The sequence below is a fragment of the Ictalurus furcatus genome, chromosome 9, assembly GCF_023375685.1.
Source record: "Ictalurus furcatus strain D&B chromosome 9, Billie_1.0, whole genome shotgun sequence".
In the NCBI taxonomy this organism is placed as follows: Eukaryota; Metazoa; Chordata; class Actinopteri; order Siluriformes; family Ictaluridae; genus Ictalurus; species Ictalurus furcatus.
The window spans coordinates 6178981-6200312 of record NC_071263.1 but is presented as its reverse complement, the minus strand read 5'-3'; the positions used below and the strand labels follow the sequence as shown (position 1 = coordinate 6200312).

The 21332-nt window shown below is 37.3% G+C and overlaps 1 protein-coding gene across 7 annotated transcripts in view; it reads right to left on the bottom strand.

The window, feature by feature from the left end:
- The window catches only part of LOC128613119 (gephyrin), a 133311-nt gene extending 112456 nt beyond the window's left edge, over nucleotides 1-20855 (bottom strand). For 5 of the 7 annotated variants that reach the window (XR_008386828.1, XR_008386829.1, XM_053633694.1 and 2 more), the window contains exon 1: nucleotides 20287-20855. Coding sequence is in view for 5 of the 7 variants with exons in the window: in XM_053633694.1 (XP_053489669.1) it covers nucleotides 20287-20350 (64 nt within the window). In the remaining 2 variants the exon portion in view is untranslated. The remainder of the gene's footprint in view (nucleotides 1-20286) is intronic. The other 2 variants (XM_053633696.1, XM_053633697.1) reach the window with 1 other exon arrangement.
- Between the last annotated feature and the right edge of the window lie 477 nt (nucleotides 20856-21332).

Sequence of the window (21332 nt, the reverse complement as noted above, 5' to 3'; positions counted from 1 at the left end):
AAACACGCTGGAATGTCCAGCACACTCACTGCACAAGGGAAAAATTCTGCAAGATTTTATAATTCCTGAAGGACTGTGCACACCTTGTGCAGAAATAAACTTAATCTATCCTGCAGGACAACTTCTTAATTCCTGTAAATGTAAAAAACAAACAAACTGCAGGTTATGTAGTTGACAAAATAACTGTAATGGTAGATCTGCTTCAAGTGGAAAAAAAACATGCTGCTTAAACATTCTTAGGACAATAAGACATGTTTTAGTCTTCAACGAATCAGTGGAGTAAATGATTCAATGAATCACAACACACATAAAGACACTCACTGACTTAATGATGTAAGTTACAGAAAAGGCCACTAAATGGATGTTTTTCGAGAAAAGATTAAATTTATTGAGATGATGTCACTCTTTGGCACCTTAGTCACAGGTATTCGAACGAACAAATGCTGCTGTCACCAACCATCGTGTGTCTGTATAGGTATAGTCCCACTTTTATTAAATAATTTCTTTAATCGTTATGGTGTACTAAATTACTGCTCCGTTATGCATTTGTGACAGCAGTTAGTGTAATGTTGGCTCGCTTAGGGGAGAGCGGGGTACAACCTAACAAGTTTGTGGAGAAGTACTTATGGTTCAAAGCATTTTTCTTTCTTTTTTTTTTTTTTTACATAAATTTTACAAAATGTCTGGTACAAATATTTGGTCTTGTTTTATGAATAAAACATATATACTTGTTTCATTATTTAACCAGAAAGAATGTGCCCCATAGGTACGTTGTAACATGACCATATGACAGCTTAAAATCCCCCTCTAACAAATAAATCTGATTAAATCAAAAACATACAGGATAAACTATGATATTATGTCAGCAAAACATTTAACATCCAAAATCATAGTCATATGAAATTTTCAATTTACATACGACACATTTTAATGCTTGACAATGAACACAATGAACAAAGCCAAAGCCAACATAATGAAGGCAAAGAGATAACACACACAGGAACACTAAATAAATGCTGCAGTAAATAAAATCATAAAAGGGAATTGTGTGAATTTAAAGGCCAACAGCATAGTTTCTTGTAATAACGGGGCAAGTTTTAATATAGCGTTACAATATGCCTCGTGTGCACAACAGATTCGGACCGGACTATTCAATTCTGCAGGCTATATAAGCATTTAGAGACTATGTAGGATTACAACTGAGAGATTAAAGATTAAAATGATACTAAATTTGCCTCATTTTAAATTAAGACTAAGCACAGAGCTAACAATTAACATCTGTGAAAAATTTTATTTAAGCGATGATAAAATTATTTTCCCTTGATATCTTCCAAAGTAGTTTGAATTTTGGAGCGACTTTTTTTTTTGTTTGGTCATACCAGTGTATGTGGCTTGTTGATAGTTCGGTTACACACATTAACTATTTAAGAGTGATTTTGTCCATTTAATCAAGTAAATGTCATTGTAGCAGAGTGAAATGCTTCCCCTTCCTTTTTTTATTTAAAAAAAATATTATTTAAAATGTTTCATGATTGTCGATCTATTTTTTCCATTCTTTGCATTCCTCCACAGGGATTTTCCAGTAGCTATTTACAGTATTTTATGCACTGGCAAACATTTCTGGAGCCCTTGCAGATTTAGGCAGTGCAACCCGTTTTTACCCCCGCACAGGGCACACAGACTACGTTTTCATGGACAGGATTAATCTAATTATTGATCTTACTCTGAGTAAGACAATATCGTGATTAAGGTGTTTACATGACTCGCTTTTAGAATACTCCTCTCATGTACCCGTTTTACATGTTATAAAACATAGTTCGATTAACAGCACACGTCATTACGTCACCGCGCCATGTCATCCGACGTCCCTTTAGAATTTCACGTATCGACATACGTCTTCGTTACGGTACCGTATACAGTTTTGGGTGTTTTTATATAATTTTTTTTACGAACGCTTCAAATGCGGTTAATTACATGCTGTATGTGCAAATAGACAACTGCTTGAAGCCGTGGGATGCGTCCCAAACCACGTACTTACCGTCTATATAGTAGACGAGATACATGTATTTCTCCTACTACAGGCCTATAGTAGGCAAGTATGCGGTTTGGGACACAGCCATGCTCTCTTTTTTGCTGTAAAATGGTTGAGCACTGCCGTGTGTGATCGTGTCTTGTCGCAAAATGCGGTGAAAACTCTCACACAACGTTAATAATGTGATTAAGGTGTGTACATGTCTGTAATACACGTCGATAATGCGACTAAAACAGGAAATACTCCACATGTCTTAATTCGATTTGTGTTTACTTCGAGTATGACCTTAATCGGACTAAGGTAATTAAGTTGCTGATTACATGGTAGTTTCTTAATCAGAGTATTATCTTAATCGGGTTAATAGTGGATTAACGTTGTCCATGTAAATGTACTGACAGTCTGCTGTAGTAGGCCTTCGCAGTAAGTCCGCTTGTAGCCGGCACTGCTGATGTAACTTATTTTTAAGTTTCAAAACTTGATTTAGTCCATTTCAACATTCATGTTTCTTTAAAAGTTGATCATGTATGATGTAACAGCTTTGTGTTTTGTAATCTCATTCTCTGATGATAATGTTACATGACAGTCGATCAATTCTGTATTAAAAAAAAAAGTTTTAAATAACATTTTTGCAATTCATGTATTGTGAAATTGCTGTTAAATGTCCATGAGTTGTTATCTAGCTAACTAGTTTGGGGTGTTTTAGCTACGCTCTGAGATTTCAGATTCCAGATGAGATACCTGCGCTCAGTGTTACGCTAAACGTTTTTAACACTACCATTTTCTGACCATTCTCTTTTTCTCTTCCACACATTTAGGTGCACACAAGTCTACAAGTGTGTGTTTTTATACAGTTATTGGTCTATAACGGTGTTGTAATTTTGCATGTGTTGAATCTCAGAAAATGACGTGGATGGAAACTGTGAAATTTTGGACTCACTGAAGCTATGGTTGGATACCTGTTTGATGGTTCCTTCAAAAAGCAAATTAAATTTCAACAGTTTGTATGCCAAAACAAGGAGGGTGAGACTATTGGGGGTTAATCTGTATAATCTGTAAATCTGATGTGGTTAATGTGTTTAAGAACATAAAAATTAATTAACATTTTTATAATAGTGTTTGTCTGCTCATTTGCATGGCATGTGGTTCATGAGACATTGTGAAATGAGACTAGATATTGTCTGGGATTATTTTATTAATTATTTTTAGCTTAAATCTTTGCATATATTACATATATAAATGCATACATTGTGACTGTCCTCTGTTCAATAGCCCATAATTGGGAAACACTGATGTAATCTTGTTGTACTGCAGTGGTGAACCAGTTCACAGGAGACTACCCATTGTGACCATCAGTACAACCTTTCCCAAAGATTTCCAGATGAGGCTTGATGCGTGAGGCTTGACTTTTAGTATATGTCTGACTCTGTTACTGTCTAAGCGTTATCTGTCTCTGTTCTGACACAGGGAATTTGTGTGGAGGAGGATTCATCATCTGTTGAGGCCCAGGTGAACATGCTACAAAGTGAGTATCAGAAGACATGTATATTCATGTATATTCTACAGTTTTTTGACAAGGTTGACCAAATCCTTCCTTCAATTAAAGCTGCAAGCAGCGATGAACGGGCCCTTGCACCCGGGTGCACGTTGGGGCTGCTCTGCCAGGGGCATGCCATTAAATTTTTTTAGCACTTTTTCCACATTTATATGTTGTTAGGAGTGTATCATGATGTAAAACATGTAATTTCCTGTTGCCAGCAGGTGGCACTATGACTTTAACAGAATATTGGCATGTAGATGTCTTCAGGCCAGAATTAGTATAAAACTTACATTTTGTTAGACGTGTGTCACAATGTAAAATGTATCGTTTCCTGTTGCCAGCAGGTGGCACTATGACTATAACTGAATATTGGCATTTAGATGACTTCAGGTTGGCAGATGGGACGTTCTGTGTTTGAGTTATAACAACTTCCTTTTTCATGGCGAAACATCGAAATTTGTGAGACCGCCACGCCCACGTCATGCAGCGAAAACTCAAAAGCTTTGCAATTTAGCATCGGCAATGGCTTTAGAGGAGATTGGCCAAATATGATGCCGATCTGATGAAAGCTCTAGGAGGATACGTTAAAGTACAAGGACTGGAAATGTCCTCTGGAATGACTGGAAAAAAACGGAGCAAAAATTTAAGAGAAAAATCAAAGTGGCTGACTTCCTGTTGAGTTTAGGGCATGGGTTTAAGAGACCTTTTTGTACGTATTGGCATCTTACACGTTTACCGAATTTCGTACATGTAGGTGAAACGTATCACGAGGTGCACATCGGTGAAATTTTGTAGGTGGCGCTATCGAGCCATTTTGCCACACCTAAGTTAAATGACCAAATAAACCTATCATGTTGCCATACTTTAATAAGTGTGCCAAATATCCTGAGTTTTCGAGCATTCCAAAGGTGTCAAATGTGCATTTAAACCGTAGGGGGCGCTATGGAGCCGATGAGGCACAACTATGAAAAAATGCAACATCCCATGAATTAATGTTGTAAGACAATGTAATGCATATGTAAAGTTTCATGGATTTTCAGCCATCTTAAGTCTCTCAAAACACCATGGGAAACTTTGAAAATCCAACATGGCCGACTTCCTGTTGGGCAGAGTCAGATACACCTAAGTGAACTTGGTCACACTTGATGAAAGCAATGACTATGGTAAATCTCATGCACATCGGAGCAACTTCATCCCGACCAGTGAGTGCATTCGGGGGTGCTACGGAGCTCCTCGACCATGCCCATTCCCTATGTAACTATTAAATTTTCACCGGTTCTGACATATCTGCCAAGTTTCGTGAGTTTTCAATAATAATATTATTATTATTATTATTATTATTATTATTATTAACAACAACAACAATAATAATAAACACCAGGAAAACAATTGGGCCCTGCCCCTCACCGGAGGTGAGCTGAAAATGATGGCTGAAAATGGCATGCGCCCTCCATTTATGCTCCAAGAGAACAAAGTCTAAGTTCAACCCATTCACTTAGCTCTGCTGGTGAATATTCACATTTGAAACAATTTGGTATGGATGTCATTAAAACGATTGATCGTCATCTACTTATGACCTCCCTGTAACTAATCCATTTAGTTATTTTCTAATTCAAAAAATTTTTCTAGATGTTTTCCTAATTTCCCCTCTGCACCTCCAGAACAGCCTTGGGAAAGCTTGTTTTCAAACAATCCACATCAGAGAGGACTGACTTCTAAGTAGACAAACTAATAAGTAGACAGTTGAGTATCAACATTAAGAATGCATGGGAAATGGAGTTAGGAGTACAAATAAATGAAGAGTTTTGGGAACGTCCTATAGCTAGGATACAGTCTACCACTTCTTGTGCTCATCCAAGTTTTACATAGGGTCCCATTTGTCCAAGTTGAGACTTTCTGTAATGCATCAAAAAGTAGAGGACAAGTGTGATAAATGCCATGGCTCTCCCGGTCATCTTGGCCATATGTTTTTCTTTTGCCCTGATCTCTACTGTTTTGGGACTGGTTTCTTTACTATCATGTCCACTATTCTCAGAGTAGATTTAAAACCTTGCCCATTGATTGCTATATTTGGGATTCCTGATGCCTCAGTTCCATTAAGCTCTGTACAAGAAGATATTATATATCTTATATATAGATATATATCCCTTTCACACCCTTAATAGCAAGACATTCTCTACTGATGCATTGGAAGTCTGCTAAATATCCATCCATCTCTCAGTGGTTTAAGGACATGATGTTTTGTTTTTTTAAACTCGAGAAAATAAAATATGAGGGGATGTACTGACATGTTTTTCTACAAAATGGCAACCCTTTATTTCATATCTTATGGAGTTTCAGGCACTTTCCACTTTTTTGGCTGTTGTTGGATTTTACATCATATAAACAACCAGATACAGATATTGGTTAGCCATGATGAGCCTTGGGGGGGTTTAGTTGATTGTACTCTTTAATTTTGTTTATCTTTTTTACACTCTGTATATATGCATGCATTTTGCATGGGGGGGGGGATTGATGGACGGTTTTTCTACTGACAATCTCTCAACTCATATGATTGGTGGCTTCCGCATGCGTTTTAACTCGGGTTGAATTTGTCATTACTGTTATGGCGACCCATTCAGAAATGAATCCCAGGAAGTTAGTTTTGTTCTGAGAACAACAAATATCACAAAAAGTCCACAAATATCATCTCCAGTGTGTCCAGCATAAGGAAAATGCTGCTTTGTATGGTGGTGTGCATGGCACTAGTCCATTTGCACCAAGTTATTTTGATGTGACCAAGTCGTTGCTCCCAGACATCATGCATGATATGTTGAAGGGAGTTTTCCCACTGACAATGAAGCATGTTATTTGCAAAGCTCAAACAAAAGCATATAACTATAACTGAGTTAAATTAAGAGCTTCAAATATTCTGTATTGGTCAGAATTACAATAAGGCGAATAAGCCTGTGTTGTTATCTGAATGACTTCAAGCTTCAGGGATCATAGGCACAGCTACTCAAAAATGGTGTATTTTTAGTTACCATTGTTACCATTTATATTGGGCCATTGTATTCCTCCTGGCAGCAGATACTGGCATGTGTTCTAATAATAAGAATAATTCTAAAGAAACAATAGGGCCTTCGTTTAAACTTAACAAAATTGTGTGTATAAAATATAGAATGTTAACAACTCAATTTTATAACTTTCATACTTGATATTCTGTATAAAACCCAACAATAACAAAATTCAAATGAGCATGAGGATGTTTCAATTACTTCACAGTTTAAATACAAAACTGAAAGCATCAGGCCCAATGAGCAGTTCATTAATCAGTTTTAAATGCAAAACTTTCAAGCAGTTTAACACATCCAGCCATCCTCACACTTTCCGAAGACTTGTTTTTATTTGATACGAATCTTGCCCTGAAGACAACTACATACCAATATTCATTTATCATTATACCACCACCTGCTGGCAACAGGAAGTGACATGTTTTACACTAATGTATTCCTAACAACATATAAAAATATGACAGTTAGAACATGCTAGCAACACTTAGCTAAGTGCTAAAGTGTGCTATTAAACAGGAATTTGTTATAACTAAAGCATACAATGTTCAAGCTGCTTGAAACTTCATATTTGATATGAATCCTGGCCCGAGGACATCTACATGCCGATGTTCAGTTCTAGTCCTAGAACTGCTGGCAACAGGAAGTGACATGTTTTACACTAACTCAGACATACAATGTTCAATCTGCACCAATATTCACATGTTTATATGAATCCTGGCTTGAAGACATCTACATGCCAATATTCAGTTATAGTCATAGCACCACCTGCTGCCAACAGCAAATTACATGTTTTACATCGTGATACACTCCAAACATCATAAGTGCTAAAAAAAAATTTTTTAAAATGGAATGGCGTTCCCCTGGCAGAGCAGCCCCAACGTGCACCTAGGTGCGAGGGCCCATTTATCACTGCTTGCAGCTTTAATGTTATTGATGGGTTTTATACAGAAGAGAGAGTATGCATTGATGTCATTTTCCCACCAGAACACCCCTCCCCAGCCAGAATGAGTGGCAAAACATCCAGCAAAATGTGGATAAAAAATTAATGTTTTAATAGGGGAAGCTGCGAAAACGCTAGTATAACTAACGATTATCAGCTTAAATTAAAGGCAGCTGGACTCGACAGTGACCCTTACAACTTGCCCAAGAACCTGTGGTTTCCCAACATTAACATGTACCGGATTTTAAGCAAAGCCTGAAGGCATATAAAAGCCCTGACGTTTGGTCCTACTTCAAGGAGGGATTTGTTGGGAGAAAGTAAAGTTACAAGAACACCAATAAACATTCTGGTTGTATGTAGACAGCTATGTACAAATATTTTTATTTGATTCTATAATTTTATCTGGTAAACTGTAAGCTAGCTAGTCTGTTTGTTTGTAGCAAACACTGCTTCCATTTACTAACATTATATATTAGTGAAGGTGAAACACAGTCAGAGAATGAATGAGCCCCCGTTATTCATCAATGGAAATAGGCAGCGTTTAAAAAGAAATATGTAGCAAATTATTCATCATTGTACAACATGAATACCCCAGGCCAATAGAACTTACAGTGCTCGACTTAGTGTAAAAAAAAATATATATATAAAAGGAGTGAATGTTTTTTTTCGGCACTCTAAGTAGATGGCTCCAAATTCTTGTTGAATCTGTTAGCACAGTCGATCGAACAACAGCTTTTTCCCCATTTTAGATGCGTTTCTGTTTTCGTACAGTTCACACTGTACACTAATGCTGCCACTCAATCACTTTGTCACTAAGTGGGCGTGGTCACAGCGAGTTCCGGCAACTGTGACGTTACGGGTTACAAAATTTAATTTTGGGAATATTCTGTATATACTCAATTTTGTTACGTTTCATATTTAAAAACTTGCAAAACATACATTGCCTGTGTGTTTTGTATTAGAGAGTAATGAATGGCTCATAAAGCCTGATGCTTTCAGTTTAAGTGGCAAAACACTGACTGCATTTTGTGTACTAGAGTCCACAAATTCTTTTCTTTTCTTTTTTTTTAACACAAGTGTACTTTTTACTCCTTTATTAAGTTTTTTTGTGTGTGTGTGAAATAAAGTTTTGTTGCACTGTGGTTAGTGAAAGGCTACTTAGGCCATGTGCTTCAGCTTCTGAAAGGTGCTGCTTTTTGTCATGTGCTGGAACTTGAGGACAAATCAGTTCTAGCAGAGCATCAGTGTTGAAAAAGGGATCGTCTACATTTAAAACACTGATTTTGTAAAGATGTAAACTAATTCTCCTAAATTTAAATACATTTTGGTGAATAATTGTAAATGGTTCATCTCTGAATTTTGGTTTGACTTTGTATGCTTTTGCTTCATAAAATGTTGCTCCAGCTGTACCTCATTGGGTACCATTTTTTTTCCCTTCCTGTGGGTACATTTCTATCACTAAGGGTGCATAAATGTTCTTTTACAGGTACAGACAAGAAGGTACAAAAAAAAAAAAAAAAAAAAAGGTACCATTGTTTAAAGGTACAGTGTACCTAAAAGGTACGACTGGAGCGACAGAGTATTTGTTCTCCTTTAGGTTCATTCCTGTACCTTGAGTTCTTTGTGTGCATCTATCCTGTACAATAGTCCTGCTGGAAATGTGCGTTTTAAATAAACCTGCAAAACATCATTCCTGGAGGATATAATTTTGCATATAATTTTTCCTTCATAGGTATTTCTACAGGAAAATGAGCTGAAAATCCTGTAGAATACCTGCACAAATGTTTGTTTGTTTTTTTTGTAAGGGGGCAAAAAAGACCAAGGTCTATCGTATGGGACCATTCTGAAAACCTCCAAAACAACCTTGTGAGGTGTACGATTTATAATCAGCAACTGACTTACCACAACAACACATCAATATTGCAACACCTGCTCTAAAAACGCCTTTATTTCGGTCTTACTTTATTCTTGTCACATGATCATTTCCCCTTCACACAGTCCTATATGGTTTAAAACAAAATGTGCAAAAATCTTGAGATTCACATCATATTGAGACACAAATCATATCTGGTCAAAAAACAGAACTAAATGAAAAGATTAAACCACTATTCCAACATCCTCCTTCTCTTAACTCCGAACACCTTTACTTTGACTGCTAGTTTTTATAGACAGCTTTAATGACAAACCCATGTGTGCATAATTAAAAAAGGGAGAGTGAGTGACTAAATGGCCTGATTAGCCAAACCTGTAACTAAAAACATACAATACACGGACTAACATTTAATGGTATTCATTTGTTTGTGAATTGTATTTAAAACATTACACTTTTATGAAAACATTCGCAATTGTTTTGTAAAGGGTGCATTATGTTTGGACCAAGTTCTCGTTGCTTTTACAAGCTGTTCACCAGCAGGTGGCGACATCGTGTGGTGTTTCGAGTGCTTCGAAACAGTTAAGCATTTTTTGAAGCAATTGGTTCAATAAATTGATTGAGTTTCGAGAAACTTCGTTTCTCCCATCACAATCCATCCTAAGACCCCTTGCTGGGCGATGTAGGCCATTTTCTTTATTTGCAGATGACGAAATTTTACACTCAAAGGCGATGTGCAAAGTTTTCAATGCACCTGGGGGGTCTTTTCTGCAAATTTCCTTGATATTCCCGACAGCTAACATTCTCTGTTATTCTTCCCAGTTATTCGTTTTTACTTTCTTGTAGATTCTTCCTTGTTTATTTTACTTTACTTTTAATTTGACTGTTTATGTATTTTTGTTGTTTTATTTTATTGATTTATTTTTCAGCATTTATTTAACTTTTCCCCTCTCCTTGATTGTGTTTCTGTACATATGTGCATATATTTATGTGCATACACTAGGGCTGCAACTAACGATTATTTTCAATAATCGATTAGTTGGCCGATTTTTTTTTTTGATTAATCAGATGGGGGCAAACTTCCAGTACCTTTTTAAATAAATAAATAAATAAAGTGTAAACTTATGAAATATAAAGAACCCAATACACACACCAGAATGTATATTATTAAAGACCAAAGTTTAATACGTTAATAAGTTTTTGTGCATCCATAAAACATAATGCATAAATACTTATATAATAAGCTAAAATAAATAAATAAATAGTATACATTATACAATGTAATAGTATTTATGCATTATTTTTTATGGATGCACAAAAAGCACTGAATTAAACTACAGTCCTAAATGAATAATTAAAACTCACTTTCACTGCAACTTGTGGTTTCTGTTACTCACTGTCTTTAGGAATATTATTTTAATTGTGTTTACTTTTGATCATAGTGTTTTAATTAGACATTACTGTAAGAAATTACAGACTGCCTCTCAGCAGATTCCACCCCAAACTGTGTTAGGATAAGCTTGTTCCCCAAAAAGGCTGAATTATCAATGGGACAATTTATCTGAGTCTCAGCAATATGTGGATAATACCACCTAAAGTGACATTCACACAGTTATATCATGGGAGCGGCAATGGGACGTTGACATGAACATGAACTAGTAAACATGAACTAAATGAACTGATCTATAGTTTAAACTAACTAAATCTATCAAGGAACATAACATTAACAACGTATCTAACTATACTATGTCTACTATAATACTCTGTGAGGTGTACAGGGACGCGAGCGGTATATATCCCCAATATAATCAGCCATATAGAACCGAATAGAACCATTTTTTGCACTCTTGTCAATGCACTTTTTTGTTGTAGGCTACAGAATGTTACATTGTTTCAGTCAGTTAGTTATAGGCCTAACATAGGTTATTCAAGATGGGCTCAAAGATGACCACATAAAAATATTTTTATTTTACTCATTTATTTATTTATTTAAAGTTATATTGTGCCTTGTTGGTAGCCTATGCCTGCTGGAATGAAAAAAAATGTTCAGTGTTAAATAAATATTTTGACATTGTAGTTTTTGTAATTGTTTTTTTTTCTTTGAAAAGCAAGACAAAATAGTGAAAAGCAAATTTTGACTATTCAATTTATGCAATGGTGAAAAAAATGGAAAAAACGTGTTCGGTATTCAGCCTTTGGCTTTCGGCCAAGTTTTTCATTATATTCGGTTTCAGCTTCGGCCAAGAATTTTCATTTCGGTGCATCCATAAAATATACAACAAATTATGTCCTCCAGTTAAGATGTCCTATTTAAAACATACTTCCTGCAGGACTACTGTGCAGGATAGACCTAAAATTTTGCAGGACATCGCGAATGTTTCTATCCTGCAGGATAAGACAGGGGAAATAATATCACAACAAAAGCCTTCTCACAAAAGAAATATTTTATTTGTTGAAATTATGTTGCATAATGATTGATGCAATCTGTAAAGTTTCCAAGCCAAGATTGAATTTCCAAGATTCACACTTAAAAAGAAAAAAAAAAAACTATTTAAACAAAATAGGGTAAGAAAATTTTTTGCAAATAATAAAATTAGCCAGATTTGCTAGCAAGCATGCTAACATTATGCTAACTGCAGTGTATGAATAATAAAATTAGCTATGTTTGCTAGGAAGAGAGCTATAATAAGAATTAAAGATGCTTGCAGATTCCTCCTCAAGATTACGGACCATTTCAAAATTGACATGGTAGAGAAATGTATCCCACAGACAACAGACAACATCTCAACGCATTTGGATCAATGGCAGATTTTAAGTTCATTTTTGTATTTCGGCCTCGCCACCTATACTCTGTTTAGGTCCATGCTTTCTGAGAAGTGCAAGTCTAGTCTCTAGTTTCAGTGTGCCACAGTAGAAACAAAATTTACCAAATTAACCAAGCTTCCTGGTTCTGGTGAAGAAGACTTACTGTTTCTGTTAGCATTAGCTGTGGCCAAATCAGCCACAGAATGTCTGCACTAGCATTTAGTAGAGCATGCACATTTCAGATATTCATAATAAATCTATTTTTCATCTTACATTCGCCCATTTCTCAGATTTGTTACTCAACATTTTCAAGACTCTTCATATGAACTGGTGATTGAATCAGAGTATCAATTTTATAACTAGGGGATGTGTAAAGCATTATTTTAGCATTTGCGATAAATTATTATTCCTTTTAAAAGGTCATATGATATGAGGTACGAGGTTGCCATTGCACATGGTAACATACTGTAGTGTACTCTTTGTGTGTGCCACAGATCAAGCCCATAGGTTAATGTTCCACTGATTTATGGACACAAGAGATATGCGCAACAGATATCAATTCACCAATATGTAAATAGTTCGGCTAATTTTTATTTGATTCCTTATTGCTTATCACCCTAAAGAAAGACATGTATCCCACATATATGTACCACAGTTCAAGTCAATCGAACCTACGGCTCATTAGGAGATTTTTGTAGTTTTAGACAAATTTTCAATGTACTGGAAAATTCATGGCAGACTTTATGGGTCCCAATGGCTTTTTCGTTCCCCATGAGAAATAAAGCATGTATACCAATGTTCACACATTTTGGACTTTTGGGCATGGCCTGTAGCGCCACCTATGGGCTCATGTGTGCTATTAGTGGTGAGAGAGTTACTCATGGACTGTAGTATCAATGTGCCAAATTTCAAAACCTTTTACCATTCAGAGTTAATGGGCATTTTACGGAGAATAACAACAGGTTTCCTCCTGACAGAGGAATCCTATTTAGACTCATTTGATAGTAAGCGAGCTAATTTACACTAACCTCTGTGTCACAAATACATGGAACAGTAGTTTAGTACACCTTATACCACAGCACTGTTGAATTCTCGATTCTGATTGGCTGACAGACGTTCTGAGGTGTGCAATTATTTTTCGGTAAAGCACAGATGAAGTTCCAGTCAGGTCTTGACCACATTACTGTTCCATATCACTTTGCCGAGTTAACTGAACTAATGTAAAAGTTAGCCTACTGTCCAGCACACACCTCTAACAACAAACAAAATTGAGATTTTTCCAGAAATAAGTTAGTAATAATTGATGCGCCATTGAATTATTAGAAAAATAATGTGTACCCGAGGTGGTAATGTGGCCACAAGGTGAAGCGGAGGCTTGATCCATTGATATGCGTTTACCTGAGTGCACGCGAGAGCGAGAGAAACAGAGAGTGCAAGGAAAGGGGGAGAAAAAAAGAAAGAGCCCGAGAGAGCATGTGTGATAAGCCAGTGAACAAGTATCAATATTTATTCGTTGTAGTTTCTGCAGTAATAAAAAACGAAAAACCCTGTGAACAAGTAAGCTTATCGATATTTGTTCTATTTTTATATTATCAGCATGAAACGGAAAAAACTGAACTTTCTCTTCCTCCAATAACTGCATATCAATGTCTCAAGCCTTCGTTACTAGCTCTAAAACGAAGTTTTGGAATTAGCAACAGAGGCTTGAGATGGGACACGTAATAAATTAGTCCCACTCACACGAGCATTTTAAGGACAAAAACCTGACAAATGTCTCAAAATTAAACATCTGAACAATGTCTTGAGGTGTGGTAACTGTGGTATAAGTGCAATAATTGACTCTGGGCCGCTCCGCTTGATGCGTTACACCTCGGGTGTGCATTTGTTTCTAATAATTCAACGACCCGGAGTCAATTAAATAAATGATTTAATAAAAGTGGGACTATACCTCTACAGACACAACGGTTGGGGACAGCTGAATTTGTGCATTCGAATACCTGTGTGACTAAGGTGCCAAAGAGTGACCTCATCTCAATGAATTGAATCTTTTCTCGAAAAACATCCATTTGTGGCCCTTTCTGTAATTTACATCATTTAGCCAGCGCGTGCGAAAAGTGAGTGCCTTTTTGTGCGTCGTGTATGACTTATTGAATCATTTACATAACCTGCAATTTTTCTCTCATTTACAGGAAATAAGAAGTTGTCCTGCAGGATAGATTAAGTACTTGGGAACTTTATTTTATTTCTGCAGGAGGCAGGGGCGTCGTTAGACCCTTGCTGTGCCCCAGTAAAATTTTCCTGATAAATCATTGTCTGATGAAGTGGATTACAGTAGATGTATCTGAAAATAATCTTTCCTATCCATTGAACATTATCATTTACATCATTTGAATTATTGAAAACAAGCCTGATTGAAGAGGATGCACAGGATATTTTCGCTTCAGTTACAATCGTATGCTCTACCCCCATCGATGTGCTCCTTCTCCCTTCACTTTTCCCCATGGAAACTTCAAATTGCTGTCAGACAAGAATTCATAATATGACATAATATGGAAAGGTAACTACCAGGCCAACATTGATCACTGTGTTAATGAGTAGCATGTGAATTTGTATTTATTTGAATGACGACGTCCCGTTTTCCAGAATTTATTTACGTGGAACTAGGGCTGTGACGGTGGCCATGACAACTGTACCACCATGGTTGTAGTTTGCCACCGCGGTGGTGAAGTGCCACCTGTGGTAGTGTCGCATCACACACCACATTAATGTTTCTGCTTGAGTGGGCACTATGACAAGTACAAAGTACAACGTTTTGTATAATAATAATAACAATAACAACAGCAACAACAACTACTGTAATAGTAATTTGTATTCATAGCCTACCATACAGCAGGGGATTTTATATTAATATACAAATTACGTAATCATAAACGCCTTATCTGTCTGTTAGTTTGACGCAGGTTTGTCTGAGTGCAGCAAAATACAGTCAGGCGAATTCTGCAATTTCACTTCGGGTTCTGCTGCTGCGATGGATCTTGTTGGGAAACCAAATGTTACATCGGCGATCTGGGAACATTTTGGATTCGTGCCTAACGAGAGAGGTGAACCAATGAATTTGGATGAAGCCATATGTCGGCTTTGAGGAAATGTGTTCAATGGGCAAACACTACAAACCTCAGGCGCCATCTCCAGACAAGTGACCCAGGTGCATTTTTTTACTTAATATTGAAATTTTTAACATTATTTAGGTTACTGTCCTACTGTTATTTCTTTCAAAAGTTTTATAGGCTTTAAGTAGTATACTACACATAAAGTAAATAAAGCATTCGTCAGGGAAACGTGCAACCGTGTTTCACTCAATCTCTTTATTATCCAGTTGTTCTCCTCTCCCCTTGCTTGCAATCACATGACAGTATCCCATAGCTCCCTCAGGCTCATTGTAACAACAAGACAAAAAGGCTGTATTGAGTTGTTTCACTGACAGAAGTGAAAAAATAAAGCCTCATTTATTTTTTTTTATATTTAGGTTTTAATTTAAGCCTATAAAATTATACTATAATTGTATAGTCATAAAAATTATTATTATTATTATTAATACTTTATATCGCTATATAATAATAATAATAATATTATTAACAATAACAATATTATATAGTGATAAATTCCCCGCCACGCCACCCCAGTACTGATGACACTCTACTGTGCCCAAGTAATGATTAAACTTGCAGGAGGTGTGCAGGATTTTTCCCTTGTCTAGCAAGTGTGCTGGACATTCCTGCATGTTTCTGTTGTACTGAAGCCTCCATTCTAAAACCTATAGGAATATACAGCACAGTTTGTCAATGATTTTATTATTCCTGCAGGACACTAGCAAACATCCTGCAGGATTCCTGTAGGGTTTGTTTTTTTTTGTAAGGGACATTTTCTTATGTTGTAAACTGGTTAATTATTATCTTACTTACCTCACTGGGTTGGGTGGGGGTTAAGTTGGGGTATAGGATTAGTGCGAGTTGAGAGGGTCTAACGGGTTTTTAATTGTACTTGAATTGAATCTTCCATCTGTATGGTAATTTTTAATTTTTTAAATAGAAAAAGAAATATAATATAATATATATAAAAATTATCCTATAATATATACCTATATTTTTTTCCAGGTATATTCATTTTACCATTGTCAGAAAAAGATGAGTTATCAACTGACTAAGCTACCATTTCCTAGCTAACTGACAATCCATCATTTAATTAAAAGTAGCTAATGTAAAGTACCAACTGAAAATATATAAGCAGCAGTCAACATTTACACACAATCCAATCTATTTTTGAGAGGGAGAAAAAACATAAATAAGTAAAAATTCACTGCTATCCATGATTTTCATCTAGCTCTGATACCAGCTACAAGTTACCCATCTGAACAAAGAAAGTGCTCTCTTTTATGCATCAATCATTCTTTCAGTGGAATATGTTTAAACAGGAGAGAATATCCAACTTTAACAAACTACTTCAAGTGTTCACTACAGTCAAACAGTCAGTGCTTTCGAAACCAGTCAAAACTTTCTGGCTAACATGAGACTAGGCTAGTTTGGTGTTGCTAGCCAAGGAGAGACAACTAAGATATCACTGTATGGGTATTAGCTGCTACCAGGGGCGTCAAATTTAGTAGGGACCCTAAGGACAGGTCCTTACCAATATCCAGTGACTACTCAATTGTCCCTAGCAATAGTTTTGATCAAACAATTAAAATATATTTATATATAACCATTGTTGTCCATCAGTGTCTTGTGGGTATTTTTTTTATTTTATTTAACCTTTAACACAAATGGTTATCAGATCTCTTTCTCTACTACAAGTACTGACTCCCTAAGCCACATCGCTAATAGGTTTGGCTTTGGTGTTTCTTGCTAACACGTGAGAGGCTGTAGCTACATCCGGTTGTACAAAGCTCCAAAGCTCTGTCAACTAGGTGCACATCATGCAGGCTACTGGTAAGTGAGGAAGACACCATCCTTATACCAACAGTTCTGTTCTGTGCATGAAAATACGGAACAAATTGCATCTCTTACTGATTCAGGGACAGTGTATTTTTTCCCAATACGTGACAATCCCTACACGATACCAAAAATCTAGTAGTCGGTACCGACTACCAAAAGTACACGATAAAGTACACCACAAAAGTACACGATACTCGATACCAAAGTCGATACCACACCGTGGTACCGGTGGTATGGGCCAGTTTATAACATTGCAATGTATTGCATTGTTAACAAATAACTGGCTATCGCAAACATTATATGGAGCATAACGTTAGCTGGTTTCACGGCCACAATGCCAGCTGCCTCAAACAAACATAATATAGGACCGGCTTTCAGGTGCTTCGCCCAATTTCCGGGGTTTCCTCACTTTGTTTGAAATGAACGATAGCATCGGTTGCACACCGGCTTCAGAGCATCAATTATATGTTTGTTGTCATCCGCCTCGAATGCGAAGTATTTCCATATTCCATACCACATTTCCTCTCAACGAGTCGGGGTGGAGCTGCACTTCTGTAGTTTTTCCCCCGTGTGCTTGTAGTAGTAGTAGTTGTCCTTCACCACTTGTGAACCAACTAAAAACACTTGCACGTATTTGCTGCCCCCATCAGGTCCGGAAGAATTGCAACCTCAGATATATTCATTACCAACGGTACCTATGCTACTGCAGAAAAACAAGTACAGTCACGTTTTAAGAATGTTGCTACCGACTTGGTACTGAAGTATCGGTTATCGTGACATCCCTAACAATCCCATATTTCTGGAATGAGTGGCTAGCCTAAACTTTAGTTTGTTTGTGGGTGTACTATGACTTGTTGTAGAGTAGCTCCTAATGTCCACCTTTCTGTTTTTCGCTGCCATCCTGACTCAGCACATCACCAAATTAGCCTAACTGCCAAACACACACACACACACGAGTTGACATTAGGAGCTACAACAAGTCAAAGTGTAAATCAATTAAAATTATTTCTCAATAGCTAATGTGTAGAGTCAAAAATAATGATAATACTTAAGTAAGCCATAAATGTTTTTCCTCAGTGTTCATGTGGCATGCATCAATGTGTTATTTTATCAGCCCAGGTGACAGAAGCAGTCCGGACAGGTAGTAGCTCAGTCAGAGCAGGAAGAGACGCAGGCAGAGAGACAGGATCACAGGTGAGGCCTAGGCTTGTAACATGATTATAAGAGTAAATGTAGATATTTGTTTTGTATTACACCGAGGTTGCACTGATATACTAAGAGAGCAATTAAGCACTCAATACATATTTACAGATCACTGGTTTCAAAATCCTCAGCTTCCAGGGGGGTGGATCTGTGGACTGCATTTATGTCCACACCAATGTCAAAATCAAACCTACGCCCTTGCCAGTGCTGTGCAAATACATTAGCTGTCCTTATGCTCTGCTCATATCATGTTCACATAACTTGGAACTCAGACATTTACACACCTTGTTTTCCTGGCTCAGTCTGAGAGGATGTTATGTTTCAGTTACAGTCTTCTTTTATTGACGTTCAGTTATGTAGTGACAAACCGCTCCAAGTGGAGAATTATTCAGGGATAAATAAAAAATCTTCAGGGCTACAGCCCTGAATGCCCAGGCCAGTTTATGCCACAGATTTATGCAATCACATCATTCACTCACGTTGGTTTGCCAGTTATAATATCAGTACAATGAGCTAGCTTAGACATCAAAATGAGCAACATACAAAAAAAAAACTGAAAAGAACTCCCAGTGAGGGTTTACATCAGAAAAAAGGTTTTGCTACAGAGCTGCAAGAGCTTTAGGTGAGGATTGAAAAGCATGTGCATGTTCAAGAAAAAAAACTGTCATGTCCAAAACATCACCTCATCAACCACACCCTTATATTTATCACCAAATAACTTATAAAACGTGTTTATCATAAGGAAAACATTGGAAGATATCAAGGTCAACTGAACTCGTAAAGTTGACAAAACACTATTGCAGAAAAATTATGTGTCGATTTAACTTAATATGGAAGCTTGCCATCTGTCCCACTGACTAACCTAGGAATAGGCGGGATTAGAAGTTGTACTGCTGCCAGCCACTAGAGGACCTCAGACATTTTGGCTTTACTTTTGAATCCTGTTCAGACGTCCACCCACATATACACACACACACACAAACAATATATATAACCACCATTGGGCATTCGTTCATGACGCGTTAAAAAAAAGCCTTCTGAAACACAATTTACGCATTATGCCAATATATCGTATTGTACTTCACGCATTAATGCCTATTTTGGCATGCCACAGATTCCTATAAACAGGTACATAACAGTAGTGGACTCCCGTTCAGCGGTTCATGCGCAGTGAAGCCAAAGCATCACGAACACGTGACCTCCCTGCATTTACATTCCGTGTGTGTATGCGAGCGTGCTCTCCTTTACCATCGGGTGCAGTAGCAGCCATATTTATTCACAAGGAGAATATAGCCTGCTTTATCCACGTTTGGAAAACCAGGGCTCATGCGTGTCAAAAAAAAAAAAAAAAAGACTTTACATCTTAATTACTTTGTATAGGCTTACTACGGGTAATTCAAACGCGCGCGCTCAAGTCCTAAACTGCTGTGCTGCCCAGCGCACACACACATTATATATATGAGAGAGAGAGAGAGATGTGTATGGCTCGGCTTGTTCCATGTAGGACAGCGAAATCCCCAAGCCCTATATAACGGCTGCGTACAAGAAATGAATAATTCATCACACTGAACAGCACAAACTGATTATTTTTTAGATCGGGTTTCGCTGCATGCATAACAGATTTAGAAGCGATCACCTCCAGCCTGATATTTTGGCATCAGATGGAAGGAAGGAGACGCAAATCTCTGAGCCAGCAGGTTGCACAGAAGTCGAGACAAGCGACTGACCGGCGAAAAGAACAGAAGCGAAGCCAGCTCACGTTACTGCAATTAAACAGACAACCTTACGGAAAGCTGCCGAAAAACAAGCGTGACCAATGGACGTGAAATGCAAGAATTAAGTGCCATTTTGCGCCTACCTGTCAATATCCCAACTCGAATTTGGTGGTCGTGGTTAGTTAAACTCATTCCGTCTGACGCCATGTTCCCAAGCGTTCTCAGGCGCAGGGAGACGATCACCGAGCGCCTCGAACCGAGGGGACGGGTATGGACTCGCGAACCGAGTCAGGCCTGAAAAGACGAACGATAAGTGACTCGAACGAAGGCGACAAGAGAAAATAATCCGGAAATCGCACAAATACGAGTACCATAAAGCATAAATTCCCTAGCCTGGTACTGGAGTCTCACAGAGTTGAGTGTTTAACTGCACCCAACACACCTGACTGAACTGATCAGCTAGTTAACAGGTGTTCCTGAGTTGAAGTGTGTGTGTTAGAGCAGGGAAACCATTCAAATGTACAGGATAGGGGTACTCCAGAGCCAGGGTTCTTCTGTTCAATAAATATAAAGCACCACAAACATAGGGTGAACTAAGATCAATTGTAAGATTGGACAGGTTGGAGCATTCTATTACTTTGTATTGATTGCAGAGCTTGTAATAACAGTTCTTAATATTACAATCAATTTAACTGTAACTTGTAGATAAAATTGGCCATGCAAACACGCACAAAAAATGAGAGGTACACGTGCAGCAGAATTGTCCATTCTGAGTGGTTTGTAACAATTGCATTGCTGTGCAAAATGTCTAAGCACGGGAAAGTGTTCAGTACAGTGCAGTTTGCACTTTCTGGCTTCACAATAAAATGACCTTGCTTTTTTTGATAGAGGGACAGAAGGAGGTGCTGGTGAGGGAATGAGTGTTGATATAGCATAATTGATAACAGGAGCTAGGTCTCCAGTATGGGTAGATGAGTAGATTTGGTTTGAATATTGCGGAAGTTGAAGTGTGAATGGGTATGCTTCCCGATATTTTTAATAAAATTTATAAAAATAAATAAACTGGAAAAAAGGCTGTTATATCTTCATTGTAATTACATTATTATCGTCTGCTTATCTATCTTTCTGTCTCTCTGTGTAATCTATCTATCTGTGACGGATGTAAATATTCATGAAGTGAATGTTCATA